The sequence below is a fragment of the Martes martes genome (genome assembly GCF_963455335.1).
Source record: "Martes martes genome assembly, chromosome: 12".
In the NCBI taxonomy this organism is placed as follows: Eukaryota; Metazoa; Chordata; class Mammalia; order Carnivora; family Mustelidae; genus Martes; species Martes martes.
Window position 1 is genome coordinate 31,069,139 of NC_137900.1, and position 19,188 is coordinate 31,088,326.

A 19,188-nucleotide genomic window follows, 5' to 3' on the forward strand; every position below is an offset into this window, starting at 1 on the left:
CTTCTCTAGCCTTTCCATATTGTATCCCCTGTTTTCCAAACCAGGACAGGCAAAAATTGATTAACAATAACTAAAGCCATTCACTTCTTATTATGGAGGTAACCAAAGTGACTGCAAAATATTCTTGTATTTTGGGCCCCATTTTTTTGTTTTAGCAGCAAATAAATTATTTTTGTGATTGCTTTGTATCACAGATCTGCTGTGTTTCTGTAGGGGGGAGGGGCGAAGGCACTCTGCAAAGAGTTAGTTGTATTCCCTAACCAAAGGCAACAGTGAGTCTCTTATTTACAAACAACTGAAATCCAGATGTGAATAACTGTTACTGAAATCAAAGGGTATGTGAATGGCCTTAGGCAGATCACATAAAAAAAGAAATCCACGCTACAAAGAAAGACCCTAATGAAGCAGTACCTTTTTTTTTTCTTTTAAGCCACCATTATTTGGGATTGCTGTTTCCAAGGGAAAACACCAACAATGCTGTTTTGTTTCTGTTTTTTTAAATCATGTGTGGAAGGAAATATGATTTTAATTTGTAGGACTGGGCAACCAAACAGTGGGCAGCCTTGGCATTCTCCAGTTCCTCAATGACACACAGAGGAATGACTTACAACAATCTTCCAACTCTGAAGCCAGTTTCCCCTCCCGAGTCTTCCTAGAGCTACTGCTCATATTCTCTTACCAGTTTAGGTTGCAAAGTACCACTTTTTATCACAACATCCAACAGTCTTCAAACAGGGTTTTCACAGGTTCTTGTTAATAAAGCACTCTTTGGTGGAAGACAAGCAGCTTGGGTACTTAACAGAGTTCCCATTACAACCACGTTACAAATGTTAAACTGAAGATGGTTAAACCAAACAGTATAAAATTACAGAGAGGATCATTTCAGTAATGCCTGTTTTCTCTTTATAAATTTTGACACAGGGTGAACAGAAAATAAATACATAAAAAACCTCCATCAGATCCTCACTTCTTCTGAAGGCCAGCAGCTAAAATGATTGCCATCACAGGACACACGTGCACCACACAAACTGGTCAGCTCTCCTGACAGCAGAGGGCTTTTGATATTTACACCTGAGACTAAATTTACAACAGCTTTTTTGTCATTAAACTCAAGACGTTTCTACAAAAGGTGAGCCGGGCCTTCTTCAAGTCACTGCTTGTGGCCAAACTCATGTAGTTATTTAAACTCCAGTGGACATTGTCTTCCTTGAATAAACTTCTTAGGTGGAAAGCAGCTAAGGCTTTTTGCAATTTTGTTTTGTTTCCAAATAAATTGTGCTAAGTCCTGCTGTAGTTTTCTGTTCCTAGAGTCTTCCTTCAGTTCTGGTCACAGGTTTTTACTTAACGCAAGACTGTTTTAGTCCTTGAAATGGAGGGACTACAGGGGGAGAAAAAAAAGGATTTTACCATGAAGGTTTCCAAGTGTCCCGTATATAGTTACCAAAAGACAAGGAAGGCAACATAATAAAAGTAGTGACATGCTAAAAAGTATATACTTTGTATAATTTTTTTAATGACAAGTATTTTGGAAAAGACAGTACAGTACCAACCATAAAGTAAAGACAAACGGGAGAGAAAGGCAGAGCAGAAAAAGGTTCAGTTCTGCAAAAAAATAAAAAATAAAAATAAAAACAAAGAAAACAGGAAGGGTGGGCAGAAGCAGCAGAGCAATGCGAGTACCATAATGCCATTAAGGGCATTTGTTGCAAAGCATTCCTTTTCCTTCCTTCCCTCTGAGGAACCAGGCTGTGGGAAAGGTGGAAAGAATGAAAAGATAAAGAAGTGTTACTTGATTATTTCCAAAGCCAGAATTCGGTCACAGAAAAAGCTCTGGCCCCTCAAGCAGTTTCCAGTGGAGCTCGGGCCTGCTGCCAGCAGGGCCCCCCCACCCAACAGGAAAAGCTGGCCCGCCACTGGAAACTGACCTGGACTGACTGTCACCCCACCTCCCTTCTATCCTTCCCAATTTATTCTGTCAACTTTGAACTCAACAGCAACTTTCAGAGAAGAAACTAAGCAACAGGTAGAGTCAGAGAAGCCAGTTCTCATCTGGAGGTGCCCTCACTGGGTGCTGATGGCGCTCTAGGAGAGTAGCTTGTCTGGATCCATCACTTAGTCTCTGGAGACCCCAATGGAACACTGCGTTTCTATAAGGTCAACTGGTGCACCCAAGTGGGGAAATATCTGGAATTTCAAAGGGGAATCAGTATCTTAGAAGATCAGAGGAAACTGACATTTTTTTAAAAAGGATATTTAGTGACAACATTCTGGTGCTTCTAGGTAGATGCACTTTCAGAGATAATGACCATAACAGAAAGGAGCCCAGAATTGGTGGAATGGAAACTGAGATCTGAGACTGTAAGAGACAAGAAGCAGTGGCAGGCATGATGATGACAAAAGTCACAAATGAAGACTTCAAAAGCCCAAGAAGTCCTGAATGTGGTACTCCCAACAGAAGGGCTCATGGAAACACTCACGTTTTTAGAGGCCAAGGAAGGCACCCTGAGCATTTCTCTTCCCCCACGATATGGATAATTAGCTGCAAAATACCTCAAAAGCCATGAACATTAGGTTGGTTTGACGGTGTTCACAGAAAATGATGGTTCCCCATGACAATAACTTGAAATTTAAAGAAGAAAAAAAAAATCACTTGTCCATGACCATTTTCTCAGAAAATGAAGGAAAGAAAAAAAGGACTCCTCCAAGGAAATAGCACATGCTTATAGAAACATGCACTCGATGGTACGTATGTTGGGTCAAGACATGAACTGAACTGGATTGTACCCCATGAGGTGACTGCAGGTCCTCAATCAGAGGCACAATGATGGAACTTTCAAGACTCAAAGAGAGCTCGTCCGAAAGAAAGAACACTGGAAAACAGGTCAATTCTCCACTGGATTTAGTAATTCTTAAAAGAGAAACAGCAGAATGATTTATAGCTCTAACAGCAATTGAGAGAGGTGGAAGCCCATTGATTTACTTCTTCAGATGTGAGAAAGGGCATGAGGAAGGTGCCACACGGAACTCTCACAGCCCTGAGGGTCAGTGTGCTCCATCTACCACCACACACTCCAGTCCTCCAGGCCTGAACTGCACACTGGGCCATAGCAGAGCCTAGCACCCAGGAGTGAGGCTCAGATGAGGCTTGTGTTCAATGGGTACAAGAGGGAATGAGCATCTACCAGGAGAGAAACATGGGGGCACTTCTTCCCAGCAGCAAAGATTTATGACACCACATAGTTTTTCAGCCTCCAAATAACCGCTCTTTTAATGTATTTGTGGAAAAGTTGTCCCAAGTCGTACAGCCTCTCAGTAAACTGTCAAAAATCGAAAGAGCCAAATCAGTGGAAAGTGAGCTTAGGTAAGGTCTTCATCCCGGAAGCCTCTAGGAAGGGAACAGAACATGGGCATGAAAGGTCAAGTTCCGATGGCAGGACAGATAGGACGAGGACGATCATGTGTGAACATCAACCTGCAAAGAGAAGGCTTCCGAGGTGGGGTAACAGCAGACAGGCAACACTGGCGCCTTGGAGGTATTTATTTTATACTGAAAGGTATACTAGGTTCATTTCCTTGTATTGCTGTCCAAAGCAAAGTTTTCTATTCAATACTTTACTCAACAATCTTATATTGCTTTGTCCTGAATCAGACTATGCACAAATGTGTCAATTCCCTCATTACTTTCCAATGAAAAATGAATACTATTCAGTAGGATAAAAGCTGCAGGCTACAGCTTGGCTATCTCAACTCTCTTTCCTAGAAGCAGGAAATGGAACTTGTACATAACGTATTTTCCTTCGTTTCATGAGCTGTAGGTGGCTCACAGTTAAGGTGATGTGAACACAGATCAAAGACCCAAAAGAGGCCAAGGAGATCCTGCATGAAGGGAGGTGGGAAACACACTCAAAACCCAATTCTCTCTCATTGGTTTATTTCTTCATCCTTCCCAATCTCTGAAAGCCCACTCTGAAAATTTAGAAGGCTTTTGGTTTTTGGCACTATCCCAAAATGCCTGGAAACTGCTTTGGGTCATTTCAAAATTCAGTCAAGTGTATTCAGTCTGAACTCTACTTTCAACCCCTCAAAGCATCCAGTGCAGGGACCTCAGGCAGATGCTCACTGCAATCAGGAACCACCTCTGCTGAGAAGCACAAGTTTAGATCACTAGACAAGACCTAGATGGAAAGACTGCCGCAGGGCCACGCCCCTCAGAGGAACATGGTGTGACTGGGCATGCGTGGTCCCGGCTCCTGGACTCTATTCCTCTGTAGCCTGAAGAGCACAATCCAGAAAAGCAGAAAGCAGAATTAAATGTGCAAGACACACTCAACGGTAACAGAAGCCTGAGTAATTATACCTAAAAAAAAAAGTTCATTCAAAACATGTCTAACTAGTCCCGACTGCAGGCTTTTTATTTGAATTTTTAATAGTTTAATTCACCTAAAATGTCAAAGTTAAAATGCTCCCATTTCCCCCTACTTATTGTAAAAAAGTTGGAGAAAAAGAAAATGATAAAAAAGTAAAACTCCCTAACTGTCCTAACAGCTAGAAGAACTGTTAATATTACAGCATATTTTCCATTACCTTATTTCCATATATGCATAGAAATGTATGTATATATAAATATTTAAATAAATGTATAATATACATAAACTTACATATTATACATAAATATATGTATAAGCATATACATATATTTGTAGATGTATACATTTCTATACATAAAGTATATTGTACTTTTGCAAAACTAGAGTAATACTTCATAATTTTTATGTGTAGCTCTTTTCACTTATTGCTTCATGCGCATTTATCCAGGCCATTAAGTTTTCTTTAAAAACATGACTCTTGATTCACTTGGCATAATTCAACAATCTTCAGCCCATCTCCTCTTCCTCACTGTTATAAATACCATATTGGTATTATGTTATAACGTACCTAAATCTTTGACTTTCTGTCAGTATTTCTCAATTATTCTTCTCAAATGGAATTAGAGAATAAAAAATTTATGAATATTTGATACCTTTCAAAGAAAAATTCAAAATCCCCAAATTATGAGTTGGTGTCTTCAAATACTTGAACTAAGGCCCTATCACATTCTTGTGTAAGTAAACATATGTAGTGAAATTATAATGAAAGAATGAGCAGAGGGGGAGAATGGCAGAACTGAACAATTCCTTAAAAAAACAAAACACACACACACACGCACAAAGACACAGAGCTCTCCCTGTGGGAGAGCTAGTCCCTCAGGACTAGTAAGTCCCTCAGGATGCAGGCTGCTGAAACCTGCCCCGGAGACTAACTCAGCCATCCCACAGCCTCAAAGATATGAGGGCAGAAAGTTAAAAAAGAAGCAAGGAAAATTGTGAAGGATGCTTTAAAGTCTGACTCAAACTATCTTCAGGCTGCTTGTGGTCTATCATAAGAGAGGCACTGGGCCATGAGCACAGGACCACAGGTGTTGTCAACACCAGGCAAAGATGCACAAACACAAAAAGGGCACCTGCCTTCCTCTCCTGAGATGACAGTAAGTAGGTTATTTGCTCTTCCTTCAAAAGGGGACTGCTTCTGGAATATGCTAAAAGTGAAAAGTCTGCTTTCAGTTCATGATTAACCACCAGAAACAATAGTGAGTAATGGATTTGGTCATGGAACGTGTGCATTTTCTCGTCATAACCTGTAATAATGAAGGAAAGGAAGATGCTGGGCTCCAGGTGGAAGCATAAACCCCCCTGGGTGTGTACTGTGGCCAAGAGACCAGGCCCTAGGTAAAGAAGGATTCCAGACTCACTGGCGTTCTCATATCCCACCATCACACTTATTTGCAGCTAATTCTCCAACAATTTTGCTGTATCTGATATACAAAAAAATTTCCTCCGAGCCTAACAGAGAGCTATGGAAATACAAAAATGTGTTGAGTACAACCCTCTCAATTTTCCCAAAATCTGACCCCGAGACCACAAATCCAGTGTTGAGAACCACCTCTGAAAAACAAAACAAAACAAAACAAACCCTACATTAGCAATGGCCCAGGTTTTCTTAGATGATGAACAAGTCAAACACATTTGATTAATTTCCCGTCACAGGGACTCTGCTTTCTCCTCTCTTTCTCTCTTCATTTCTATCTCCAGAAGATTAAACTTGAAAATCAATGCTTGGAACTTTTCAGAAGAGTAGGATTCTTTTCTCACCTTTTAAAACTGCTTTTTCTTGAAGCAGATCTGGTGGTTCTTTTAGTAATGCCTGCACTGCCAGAAATGTTAGGTTCAGATGTTTTACAGCTCTGAACACTGGACTGAAGAATTACTCTGAAAACAGTTGGAAAAAAATAAGATTATATTCACTGAAACAATTTTCAAATACTTGACGGAGGAAGGCATCTTTGCACTTTAGTGCAAATTATTTTATTGAGAATTGATAGGATTTTCCACAAACACATTTGCCAAAAAAAAAAATCTGAAACACATTTTCACATCCAAGTATTTTTCATTTCCCCATGAAGGTTACACAAAGATAACCAGAATTTACTTTGCTTTAATGAAACAAATCACTTGGCATTTCAAGCAATTCCCACACCAAAGAAATCAATCAGTAGAACAAATCTTTGTGCCCCATAGTAAAAGTAGATTCTCAGAATTCTAGTCATGAAAACAAGAAATCATTTAAAAGCCCCAAATCCTAAAGAATATGAATATAAAAATTCATAAAATAGTCACTCTTCGGAGGTGAAAGTATGGGCAATACACCCCAAATCAATACTTACTTTATAAAACATTTCAATTTTAAAAATATGTTCAAACAAAACTTGAATTTTATCTAGATTATAACTACTCACTAAGTCACTAAATACCATTCACATGAAAGCAAAATTGTTTGAATTTTGTGAATCTTGATTTAATTAAACTCTAAAATAATCTCAAGGAACTGATGCCTATGGGTGTTGGTTGCCCAGGAGGCAAATTCATGAGTCAGAAGAACACCCTCAGATAAAGCCCACATAAAGCACCTTGCTCAAAAGTAGAGGGTGTTTTGTAATTCGTCATTGAATGGTCACAGGGAAAACAGCAGAAAACATCAAAAGATTTTATGTGTAACCCTTTTCTTCAACAGATAATGACCAAAATGCTGAACTGCATACACACACATTTATATATACTCAACTTTTATTTATCCGTAGGAGAAAACACTGCCTTAAAAATAAGCTTCCTCCTCTCATGTCCAAACGAAGGTGAGAGCGGATAACCACTTAGGAGGACCCAGCTCATGAAGAGTAAACAGAAACCATTACAACTAACTAATATCTGTCTCCTATGTCTGTCTCCTATGCCTGAGTTACTGTCATGTTAATTAATAACCAAAGCCAGGTCCTCAAAATGCAGCAAAGATCTGTAAATTCTGAGTATTACCCAAACCAAAGCATATTCAGCATTTAGTAAAATGCTTAACTTCTCATCACTTAAAAAAAAAAAAAAAAGTGATGGGTGGCAGTGGACCAGAGAGGCAGCCTGGAGGCCAGCAGTTTCCAAGCTATTTGCGGGATGGAGGGGTGGGGAGGGTGGGGGCGCTGCTCTCTCAGCTGGTTTGCTTTATCCCCATAGTCTTTCTCAAAGCCTATGAAACAGGCCTTCATTCTCAGAAGGAAACTGATCCTGGGTAAATGAGCCAATGGTTGCCTTGGGATTTCTCACAAAGCTTTATCACTCTAACAACACAGAAAAGTTATATGCAGACAGTTTGATCAAAGAAGGCAACCAACCGCCCTGATATATGATTTCCACCTCTGAAAACAAGGATTTAAAAATCTTTCTGATCATATCAAATGGGGGGGTGCAGGAGAATATTTAATGGTCTCTACTAACAGGATTTGGATATAGAATTTTTCATAAAGCAAAACAAAACAACCACCAAACTTCCACCGCTATTTCTGAAGCCCAGTCTGGGGGCCTCACACCTGTTCTGCGAGGCTCCCGGGTTTTATCTCCATTTAGCCAAAGAGAGAAAATAAGACTCCTATTGGCTTTTTTGGAAACACCACACCAACTTGTCAAATAATTGGAGGCCACTGACGGCCAAAAGTATAGACAATCCCCACCCTGTAAAATCATTAACATAAAAACAAGAGCCAATATATTACTTGCTTTAGGAAATTTAAATCTTGATTTCTTAAATTAATTACTACTGAAATATTTACTATTTGAAAAAAGAAATCGGTGCTAAATCAAATTTCAGGCTGGCAGGAAACATCTTTTAGAAAGCATTTCTTTCTCTATAAAATTAATGTAAATAATTCATATGGCTATTTTGAAAATAAAAGCATGACAGAAATCTGGAATGTATTTAATCACACCAGTAGAGATTCAGGTAACTAGTTATTTGCATTAACAACACAGCAGTTACTGTATCTGTAAGTTATGCATCAGTAAACTGGAAAACCCCCCAGCAACTACACTTAGATTATTACCTTGGTAAACTCCCACCACACCAAATGTAAGGTAGATCCACCCTCCCCCAAGGCATGTGGGAGGCCACTGCTTCTCACCTTGTGCAAACCAGGCCAATCACAAGGCTTTGCAGAGCAATATTCTACATCAATATTTTCTCCTTTCCCAGTGTCCCTAAATACTTCCCTCCAAAGGTAACTGTAAGGATTAAACCTGTTTACATCACGCAGTCTTCCTTTTTATGTCTTGCCCACACAACAGTTCACCTTCTTTTTGGCAACCTCTTTTGAGACCCAGTATTCCCAGACCCAGACTTGCAACTTGAGGCATATAGCAAAGCAAGTAACTGACAAGACAGCTCTCTTACCTCTCAAACTACAAAATGCTTTGAACATAAACGTTCAGTTCCAAGAAAAGAATCCATCAGTGCGAATATGCACTATTTACACTTGGTTATCCACCAACACTAAACAAACTTTCCAAATGATGGGCCTGAGGCCCTACAACCTTCAGGCTCACCTTTGCCACTGTCTCAGAGAATCGGACGCAACCATCTGTAGTGTGGGATAGGCTGTTACCTGGCATGCCTGGAAAATCAGACTATCAGGCCATGCTACGTCATCAGCCAATAGAGGTGAATACCAGAAATGATACCCATAAGTAGTCCCCTCACAAGATAACTACAAGGATTATACCTGTTTACGTCATTGTTACTGCTGAAGGCTTCTGTTTCTGTAAATTCCAAATTAATCAGGCAAGCTAAACTGAATACTCTTTAGGCCTACAAATGCATTGGAAAATATCGGTAATAACAATAAAAAAAGATTATATCTTACACAGAATATTGAAAAGAAAGGTGTCTGATAGAGACCATTTTTAAACTTACCCTGGGAAAAGTAATACAACTACAAAGTGCCTAAGTATTATTAGCAACGATTCCACCCGTTTAGAACTCCACGTATCCGAAATACCTTTCCCACTTAGAACAGTCTGAGAATAAATCTATGTAGTGCATGGTGTTCTCGAGTCAGAGTATGCCGAAACCTAAGCTTAGTAAGAGGAATAAAGGAAAAAAAAGAAAAACAAAAAGATCCGTATCAGAAATACTGCATATCTGTCTATGCAATAGTAAAGTTGGGATTAATAAGACACTTGAGAAAATGTCATAATAGGAACATGTTAATTTTGAAAAGAATGGCATCTGCTGGATTTTTAAATCTTTTTTAGCCATCTGAAGACATTCCAGAAAGCCATGAAGTACAAAGAACGAGAGTTGGTTGCAATGGAATTCCACTTTGGAGGAGATCCTAAAAGGAACTTTCATACTCCTTTACAACTCCCAAGTCCAAGTTGGAACAAGAGAATAAATTCTTGAAATATGAGCTAAAGGAAGAATTTCAGAGAAAAAAGAATGCAGCCTAGACATAAGAGGGTAGTGGTGAACCGCAGTCTCACAGGACACACCCTCCTTCCTATGTTCTTGGTGGCAACTGCACGGTGTTCCCCGGGGAAGCTTCCTGCCACACTCTACTGCAGAACAAAAGTCTGTTCACTGTTAAGGTATTCATTTCAGGGTGAAAGATAGCAAGAGAATACAAAATCTGCTATAATCACCTAATAAGGGTGTTTTGATTACTTCTGGGAAAGGAAAATGGGAGAAAGTAAGCACAGTGGCAGTCATGCAGAAGCACGAGGCTGAACAAGGGACTCCAGTCTTCTCTGCTGTCCTATTTCCATTTAACATGATTTTTGAAAACTGTACTAACTGTATTCCCTACAGGGAAGGATGTGAAATGAAGCCAAGGAGAAGATTCTGCTTACTCAAGGCAGAAGACTTAGCAGGGAAGCAGCTGCGGCTAAAAGCACTGCAACCCACGGCAGAGTCGGAGGGGAAACACCACACAACACTCACTAGCTGCAAAAGCAAATCTCTACCAACAGCAGGAAATCAGTGGGCAAATTCTTTTTTGCTAGATTGAAAAGGATATGCTGAAGACATTTACTCTGGAAATTAGAGGAAATTGACTGAAAGAAAAACACCCCAATTATCCCAGACTCACTATTTTTGATAGAAAAAAGAAACTATTTTGGTGACTTTATAAATTGCTATTTCAAAAAATGCGTTAAGAGTAAGCACAACTTAAAAACAAAATTTGTTTTTTAGTATCCCTATAGGAAAGGATCAGGGAAGGCCTCCCCCCGCCACCATCCCATTAATTAAGAAGTTTCAGAAAAAGAACCTTTGAAAAGAGGCAAACCAACAAAGCTAGGAGAGCTGACAGTGAAAAAGACATGTACCATGAGAAACACACTGGCCACCAGAAGTGACTGTATAGAGAAATGGAATGGGACACTTACACAGCAGCTATCTGTCAAAGGGTCCCGACGGCTACTGTGTTCTGAAACCATCAAGACAGAATAGCAGGATGGGAAGAATGTAGTCACAAACAATCCACCAGATGACAACACTACACAGTGCAGAGGTCAGCACAGCTAGGGAACATCTGGAAAGGGGTGAAGGGGAAAGAACAGATGTTCAAATTGGGAAGCCAAAATAAATAAAATAATAAATAAATAAAGCCATGTGTGATTTTTACACACCCTGTGATAGATACAAAGGGGTGGGAAACAAGGATGGAATTTTGCCATCTTATGTTGGGGAGAAAATGCTACCTTCAGTTTTAAATTGATTTGGTATTTGGCAACAAAAGATTAGATCCAATCTCTAGCTGGATAAATGGCCCTTGTTAATTTAATTGTATGATACAGAAATCAGAGTTGTACTTGCAGGATTGAAATTCTTCGAAAAGCACAAGATATGCACACAGAAAACTAAATCAAACCAGAGGATAACGAGGGAAAACCAGCCAAACGACATGCAGCCCTGGACTGATCATTAACAGTGATTCAAAGGAGGCACAATTATAAATGAACACAGCACAGCAGCAGTGATCTCATTTCAATGCAGTCCCACACTGGATCATCTAAGAGTTAAGGCAAACGGCAGACTCTGAAAATAAGGACTAGAGAAGCACCCCCAACCCTGGGCAACACAAAATGAGGAAAATTTCCCCCACAAATCAACATAAGATAAATTTCCTCAGTTGTTTTCCTCATTCATTTTCCTCTTATGGCCAAACTTGGCTTTCAGCTCAGTATTTCTTAATCCAATGGTCTAGTTTTTGGCAGTGAAGAAGGAAACCTCACAGTTTGAAGAGTGGTGACTCCGTCCAGCTACTTCTAAATGGTCACCAGGACATACCTGTGACCAAACATAAAAGGTTCTATTGAACATATGCTCTGTGTGAGTATTGGGCTGATCAAGTCATAAATGACTCGTCTGGCTTACTATGAGACTTTTATCGGTGTCCTTGTCATCTTAATCACTGAACAGGTACCCTATATGGTCTCTAGTAACAAGGGATTACACTAAGGATGGACCTGAAATCCAATCTAACCTCACCCTGCAAGATATACCACCTGGCAGCAAGTTACAGCTCATTTACTCCTTCCACAAAAACATAAACCTACTAATATGTTAAGATTACAGGGGCTTAGTATTTAGACAGAATAGAATAACTGACCTAGGAACACTAGAGGACTCTCTATTCACTCCAAGTTTCATTTGCAGTTACTGATTAACAGTAATCTTAAAGGCAGAATGGTCTGAATATCCAAGTGTCTCCATCACAGATTTTTCACCGTTCTTCTCCTAAAGTTCATGGCATAAGAATTATTTTCCAATGATGAGAGGCTACCTATCCATACTGTGCTGCTAAGGAAGATTTAAAGCAAATTAGATCTGTATTTTCACCTTATTCCCAGGAAGGCCACAATGGACTCTTTATGCACCATTTCATTTAACACTGACAGAAATGAGCAGTATGCAGAAAGGCAGCATGGATGAAGTTATAAAATCTACCAAATCTATTTTAGCACAGACAACAATATACTTGCCATCACGTCCCACAGATCCCGTCAAGGTCACGGTGCTACCTGATTTACTGTCTTCGTGGTAGTCGGGATCAAACAGACTCTCTGAGAAAAGGACTACTTTACAGTATCTAACAACTTTAACTTTACCCCCCCCAACCCCACCCACTGTTTGTAAAATAGAAAACAATAATTGGAATGCTAATTTTGAGTACTATAAACTTGCTTTTAAGAATCACCAGTACTAAGTATTTTTCACTAACTTTCCTTCTTATAAGTATTTTCACTCTGGGACATCTCACACGCCAAGGTGAATGTGATCACATCTAGTGTCGCCTTCTGGTTTCCGATGGTATTTAGAATTTTAGGCTTCATTCATTGTTTTCTTTTACACTGCCACAAACCTATCAGCTATGAAAGGGACTTTAATGCTCTCATCCATAGAAAAGAGCAGCAAATGACATGAACTCTCTGGAACACATATTCACAACGTAGCAGACTCAGAGTCACTGAAGGAAATTTCCTAGAAGCCCTATTTAATAGGAACTTTTGACTAAGCAGAATTCCCATCCCAACTCCCAACCTGACTTTTCATCAGAAGCTTTTGAGAAATAAACTGATGTTGCAGATTCATTAAAAAAAAAAAAAAACCTGAGCACGACTAAAAAGCAACCCACAAATCACCTTCTAGGGCTTATGATGCAAAGCCCTGGACCAGCCGTGCGGGCGATACCTGGAAGCTCGCTAGCAGTGCGGTCACAGACCACACCCCAGGCCCAAAACCATGATCTACATTCTGACAAGCTTCCAGGAGACTCAAATGCTCGGGGAGGAATGAACATTGCTTGAGGCGAGTACCTATACCTATCACGCCTCCTCTGGCCTCAGGAGGATTACCTGGAGGGACTACAATATTTCTAAAAAAAAGAACCATCAAGGCCTTAGATGAAGATTTTCTAAATTAAAATCAAAATGGCATCTGGAGTTACATAAATGACACAAAAGGCACCATTCTGAAAGCTTTCTCAGTGAAGTGCAGCTGCCCCACACTGGAGAAGGCCCAGTGAATGCCTGTAGTCCACACGGACACGTGTCCTTCACACGGCCCTTTTCAACTGTGTTCTTTTCTGTGTGTCTTTTAAGAACATCTCAAGGCAGGGGCCCATGACAACACATGCCTTCTGCGTAATTCTACTTTAGATAACAAGGAGGTACCAGTGAAGAACCACTGTGAATTAAAAAGAAGGCCTATTCTTCTCTGCCATGAACATTTATGATGTCACTAGGTCCTTACTGTATTACAAGATGATTACTGAACAAAATGACATGTCTACATCACCCCCCCCAAATCAAATAAAACAAAACAAAATAACAACCCCCCCCCATAACCAGAGGGGTGCCTGGGCGGCTCAGTCGATTAAGGGTCTGATGCTTGATTTTGGCTCATGTCATGATCTCAGGGCCATGACACTGAGCCTTGCGTTGGGCTCCACACTGGGCATGGAGCCTGCTTAAGATTCTCTCTCTCTCTTCCCCCACCAAAAAAAAAAAAAAAAAAAAAAAGAAAAAAAAAGGACATAACTGGAAATGTGGTACCCCACAATGAAAAGGAAGGTTACTATAAGGAAGGAATCCAACAGCATAAATGAAAGCATATACTAAAGAATATACTAGAAAAAACTGCAATGGCCAAGTCTTTAAATTCTACATATTTTTCTAACAATCCTAGATGGTCCATGAGGTTGAATCCCAGCTAGTACTTACACAATCAAGTACAGGTGAGCATATACACACTAACTATAAAACTTCCTATCCCATACTAAACCTTCTTCTGTAACTGAAAATAACTCCTCAAATGAAAAATTAATACAAAATTCTTATTTAATCTAGTTCATTATTGCCCTAAAATAATAGAACATAAAGCTACAATGTCATCCCTGATTAATTGCTACCATATCCAATGGTAGCAATTAATTGCTACCATATCCAATGGTCTATAATATGGTAGTGAATTTAAGGAAATACACAATTTCAGCAACTCTGGACAAATCTGTTATTCTGTGGTTTATATCTGCTGCCACTCTCCTGAGGATGGCCCGTGGTGATTATCCATGGAGAAAAAGCATTCCCAATACTGCTTTCCTATGTACACAGCCTAGAGAGGTTACAACACAAGATGGAGATAAAGGACAGCCAAGAGCTTCCTGGGCAACAACCCTGGGTTTTAAATAATGGCAATAACCATTTCGAAGTAGCATAATGGGCTTGCAACTATGGAGAAAAACAGACAGGAAAAAATGCTCATGAAGGACCTCATATACATATTACATAACATCAACCACACAAAGGAAACCAGACTCACGTGAGGGGAATAGCGTTTGTTTTTGACTGTCTTCTGCTTTTCAGGGCCCGCAGTCTATCACCTTGTGTCACTCCATGGATTTCGTCATCATCACTGTACTGTGTAAGTAAAGAAACACTGAGCTAGTGACTTAAGTTGCACATATTAAGGCAGTAAAGCATAGAACCTGCATTAACCCACATAGACACATACAAATAAACTGCTGAACTCTAAAAAATTTTGCTGCTTTCAAAATAAAGCTACAGGTCGCATTTCAAGACAACCAACAGTTGACTTTACAGACATTGAACCGAACAGCACTCTTGTTATAAAACATACTGACTGTAAGGAAGCATCATGGGCTTTCAATAATGAAACAGTCTTCATAAAATTTCACAATCCACGTACCACCACTCACTATAGTACCACTACCCCCTAAACTCCTGATTCTTTAACATTTCCCAACTGAGAACAACTAGTTCCCTAAATTAACTGTTGCAAAATGGGAAGGTGGTGGGGAGGCACACAGGGAAGCGTCACTAGGTTCATCTAAAGAGCTTACTTCACATACCTCATTTTTCTGGTGCCTAGTAAGCAAACAAACAATTTTAGTTTTATGGACATATGACCTTATCTTAACTATTTTGAATAAAAAGGTCCTAGAGGGGGCTATAAGTATAAAAAAAATGTATGACAATAATCCCTCAAAATGTACTTTATTATTTTTATCTACAATTTTCCCCGTGCCCTATAAGGTCCTCAACAGCACTGAAAACAATGACAACAGCGTGATGGGGATGGTTCGATTACCAGTTCAGGTTCTTGCTTGTCTTGATTCTCAACCCCATTGATTGAAATGTCATCAACAGCCAAGAGGAGTTTTGAGACAGCTGCTCTGTGTTTTCCATTCTCCTGACCCCTTAACTTTTGACGAAAATAGTCACCGTCCAACCAGAGGCTTGCTTGTTTCCTAGAGCATTTAAATAACTTCATCAAAATACAGCTTTTCCAGAAAGACACACATAAATCACTCTCTCCCTACAGACTATCTGTTGTTACTGGAGACTAAGAAAAATCCTACTTGCCATCATTTTCCAGACCCAAGTGTCCCCTGAGGAATTACCAAAGTTCTCTATCTACTTACATCACCAAAAATTGTTGCTGTGGTCCAATCACTGAGCCAGGTCTGCAGATTCTGACCCAAGCAATGGTTTCAGCTGCTGTCATCCGGTAATGCTTCATGATGTAGCAGGCTATTAGAGTGCCTGTTCGTCCAAGGCCAGCTAGAAAAAGAAACAAACCAAAGGGACCTGGTCTCATGTACTCCAGAATTGTGTTGGGCAGGTACAATTTTTTAGGCTTCCCATCATTCTGCTTCCTTCAACAGCGGTTCTCAAGTTTGGATGCACATAGTAATTACCTGAAGGGTATTAAAAAACACTGGGTCTCACCTCCAGAATTCTGATTTAATTGGTATGTGATACAGCCTGGACATGGAGATTGCTAACATCCCCCAGATAGTTCTATGTAGTCAACAGTGAAAATCACTTTTTCCAAGTGATGATTCTCAATGAGTACACTGTTTTCTACTCTGGGTTTTCTGTTAATGGTACCACCATCTTTTCAAATGCATGAGCTTAAACTTTTATACTTCTTCCCTCATCCAACAGTTTTTTCTACTCTACTTTTATTCCCATTTTCACATGGATTTCTTTTTTACCTCTATTTCTGTTGTCCACCTTTACTCTCATCTAGACTATGATCATTACCTCCTGTGATGGTTAATTTTGTATGTCAGCCTGGCAGGTGTATTTGGAAGAGACTGACATTTAGATCTGTGAATAAGCAGACTACCCTCCATAATGTGGGTGGGCCTCATCCAATCAATTGATGGTCTGAAGAGAATAGAAAGACTGGCTTCCCCAAGCTAGAGAGAATTCTCCAATAGCCTGCCTTCAGATTTAAGCTGCACCATCGGCTCTCCTGGGTCTCTAGCCTGCCATCTCACACCACAGATTTTGTACTTGTCAGCCTCCATATTCACATGAACCAATTATTTATAATACATCTCTTTCTTTATATATACAGCCCATTGGTTCTAATTTCTCTGGAAAACCCTCACTTAAGACAGATTTCAGTATTGCAAAATGCTGTGCTACTGTAACATATGTAAAAATGGGAAGGAGCTCTGGAGTTGGAACTGTAAAAGTCTGGAAGTTTTAAGGCACAATGTTGGAAAAAACTTAAGACCACACTGAAGGGGCTGTTGGTAGAAATATGGGTGTTAATGGTGATTCTGGTTCTGACTCAGATGGGAATGAGGAACATGTTACTGGAAACCTTGTTAGAAAGTGTGTGTTGGGGGACAGGGGGAACCTGACTAAATTGTTTTAGTGCTTTATGTAAGGTAGAACTTGTGAGTGACAACCTTGGATATTTAGAAAAGGAGATTTATAAGCAAACTATTTTTTTTAAGATTTTATTTATTTATTTATTTGACAGACTGAGATCACAAGTAGGCAGAGAAGTAGGCAGAGAGAGAGGAGGAAGGAGGCTCCCTGCTGAGCAGAAAGCCCAATGTGGGGCTCGATCCCAGGATCCTGGGATCATGACCTGAGCTGAAGGCAGAGGCTTTAACCCGCTGAGCCACCCAGGTGCTCCTATAAGCAAACTATTGAAGTACAGCCTGGCTTCTCCTTGTTACAGTAAAACGTGAGAGGAGACAGATGAACTGAAGAAAAAGTTGTTAAGAAAAACAGAAACTAAACATTTAGGAAATTCTAGGCCTATTCATATTGCAAATAGTGAGAAAGTATGTTCCGGAGAGAACACCAAGGGAATGGTCTATGACCCATTCCATAAAGTGATTACCTATGGATCTAATCAGCCATCTCAGCAGAAGCCAAAAACAGTGCGGGGATTGATTATACAAAGCAGACATGCAGCCGGTCTGAATTAAAGGGAGATACACACAGGATGAAATAAAGAAAGACTTTCAGGTTTCTGGAATTCTAACAGGACTAACAGAAATATCTCACTGAAAACATGCCTCATCCTTGAAGAAAAGGGAAGCATAGCCCCAAGGGACCAACAAGGCTGTCATTGCCAATATAAGCCTGGGGGCAAGGCTATCTACTCCTGGGTTTCAAAGGATAGGGCCGGATCCATGGTCAGTGGGTCAGGCTGTTCCTGCCCACCACCTCAGGAGCACGGCCACTACCCAACGGGGACTGCGTAACAGGGAAGGAACCAGAACATTATGTCTTGGCCTTAAGATCTAACAGCATTTGCCTTGCCAGGTTTGGGACTTGCTTGGGACCTGTCAGACCTTTCTTCTTCCTGATTTCTCTTATTTGGAATGGGAATGCCTACCCTACTGGTGTCCCACTATTGTATTTTAGACATGCTTAAATTGTCAGGTTCCACAGGGTGAGCTAGGGAAGAATTCATTGCCAAATGTCTGTTGGGGGTGCAGAACCACCCTGAATGAGAGTGAGAATAACGTCAACTGTTTATTATAATTTAAAAAATGAAATAACCAGTGTTGGATTTTAATTATTTATTTTTTTTAATTGTGGTAAAGTACACATGACATAAAGTTTACCACTTTAACATTTTTGTTCATGCATATTTTCCTGTTTTTTTTCTGTGTTTCCTGTTAGCTCACTGCATTTTTAAGTCAGCTGTTTTAAATTCTTTGTTCAGTAATTCAAAGATCTCAGTTTCTTTATGGTCAGTGTCTGGAGATCATTTTAACCATTTTTAAGTGTACATTTAGTGGTATTAACCAGCTCACTGCTGTGCAACCATTACTACCATGGCCTCTGTGTACTTGAGACAAATGTGTATTCCCTTGTTGGGGGGCAGTGTTCTAAGGTGTCTGTTATTTCTAGTTGATTTATCGTGTTGTTCAAATCCTCGATTTCCTTACTGATCCTCTTATCTGGTTGCTTTTTTCCATTATTAAATGGGGGAGAAGTTAAATAAACCCTAATACACCACACAATGTATTAATAATACACAATCATTTATTCAGTAAATACTTATTAAGTGCCAAGGCACTGCTTTATAGCTGCTGAAAACATAGGAACTTGTTAGACTATAAGCTCCACAAAGACAGGCCCTCAGAGTCTGCTCTTCTCACTGATATATTCTAGAACATATCAAACAAAAGGCACTGAATAGGTATTTGAGGAATAAATGAATGCATGTCTCTTTTTTTAAAAGATTTTGTTTACTTAGAGAAAGAGTGCGCACATGTGTGAGAGCAGGGGACATCAAGAGAGGGAGAGGGAGAGAATCCCAAGCAGACTCCCTGCTAAGCACGAGACTGACATGGGACTTGATCTCACGACCCTGAGATCATAACCTGAGCCAAAACCAAGAATTGGACAATTAACCGATTGAGCCAGCCAGGCACCTCTAAATGAATGCATTTCAGTGTGATAAGGTTTTGTAGGGTTACCAATGAATATA

At 39.9% G+C, this 19,188-nt stretch overlaps 1 protein-coding gene across 3 annotated transcripts in view; it reads right to left on the minus strand.

The window, feature by feature from the left end:
* Nucleotides 1-427: 427 nt before the first annotated feature.
* The window catches only part of CDC14B (cell division cycle 14B), a 55,456-nt gene continuing 36,695 nt past the window's right edge, over nt 428-19,188 (minus strand). The window contains exons 10-14 of one of the 3 annotated variants that reach the window (XM_080819419.1): nt 15,857-15,995; nt 15,523-15,682; nt 14,734-14,831; nt 6,189-6,305; nt 428-1,378 (exon numbers count right to left, since the gene is read on the minus strand). In XM_080819419.1, the coding sequence (XP_080675545.1) occupies nt 1,342-1,378; nt 6,189-6,305; nt 14,734-14,831; nt 15,523-15,682; nt 15,857-15,995 (551 nt within the window). In that variant the 3' untranslated portion in view covers nt 428-1,341. Of the gene's footprint in view, nt 1,379-6,188; nt 6,306-10,796; nt 10,943-12,022; nt 12,151-14,733; nt 14,832-15,522; nt 15,683-15,856; nt 15,996-19,188 lie in introns of those variants that run through there. The other 2 variants (XM_080819420.1, XM_080819421.1) reach the window with 2 other exon arrangements.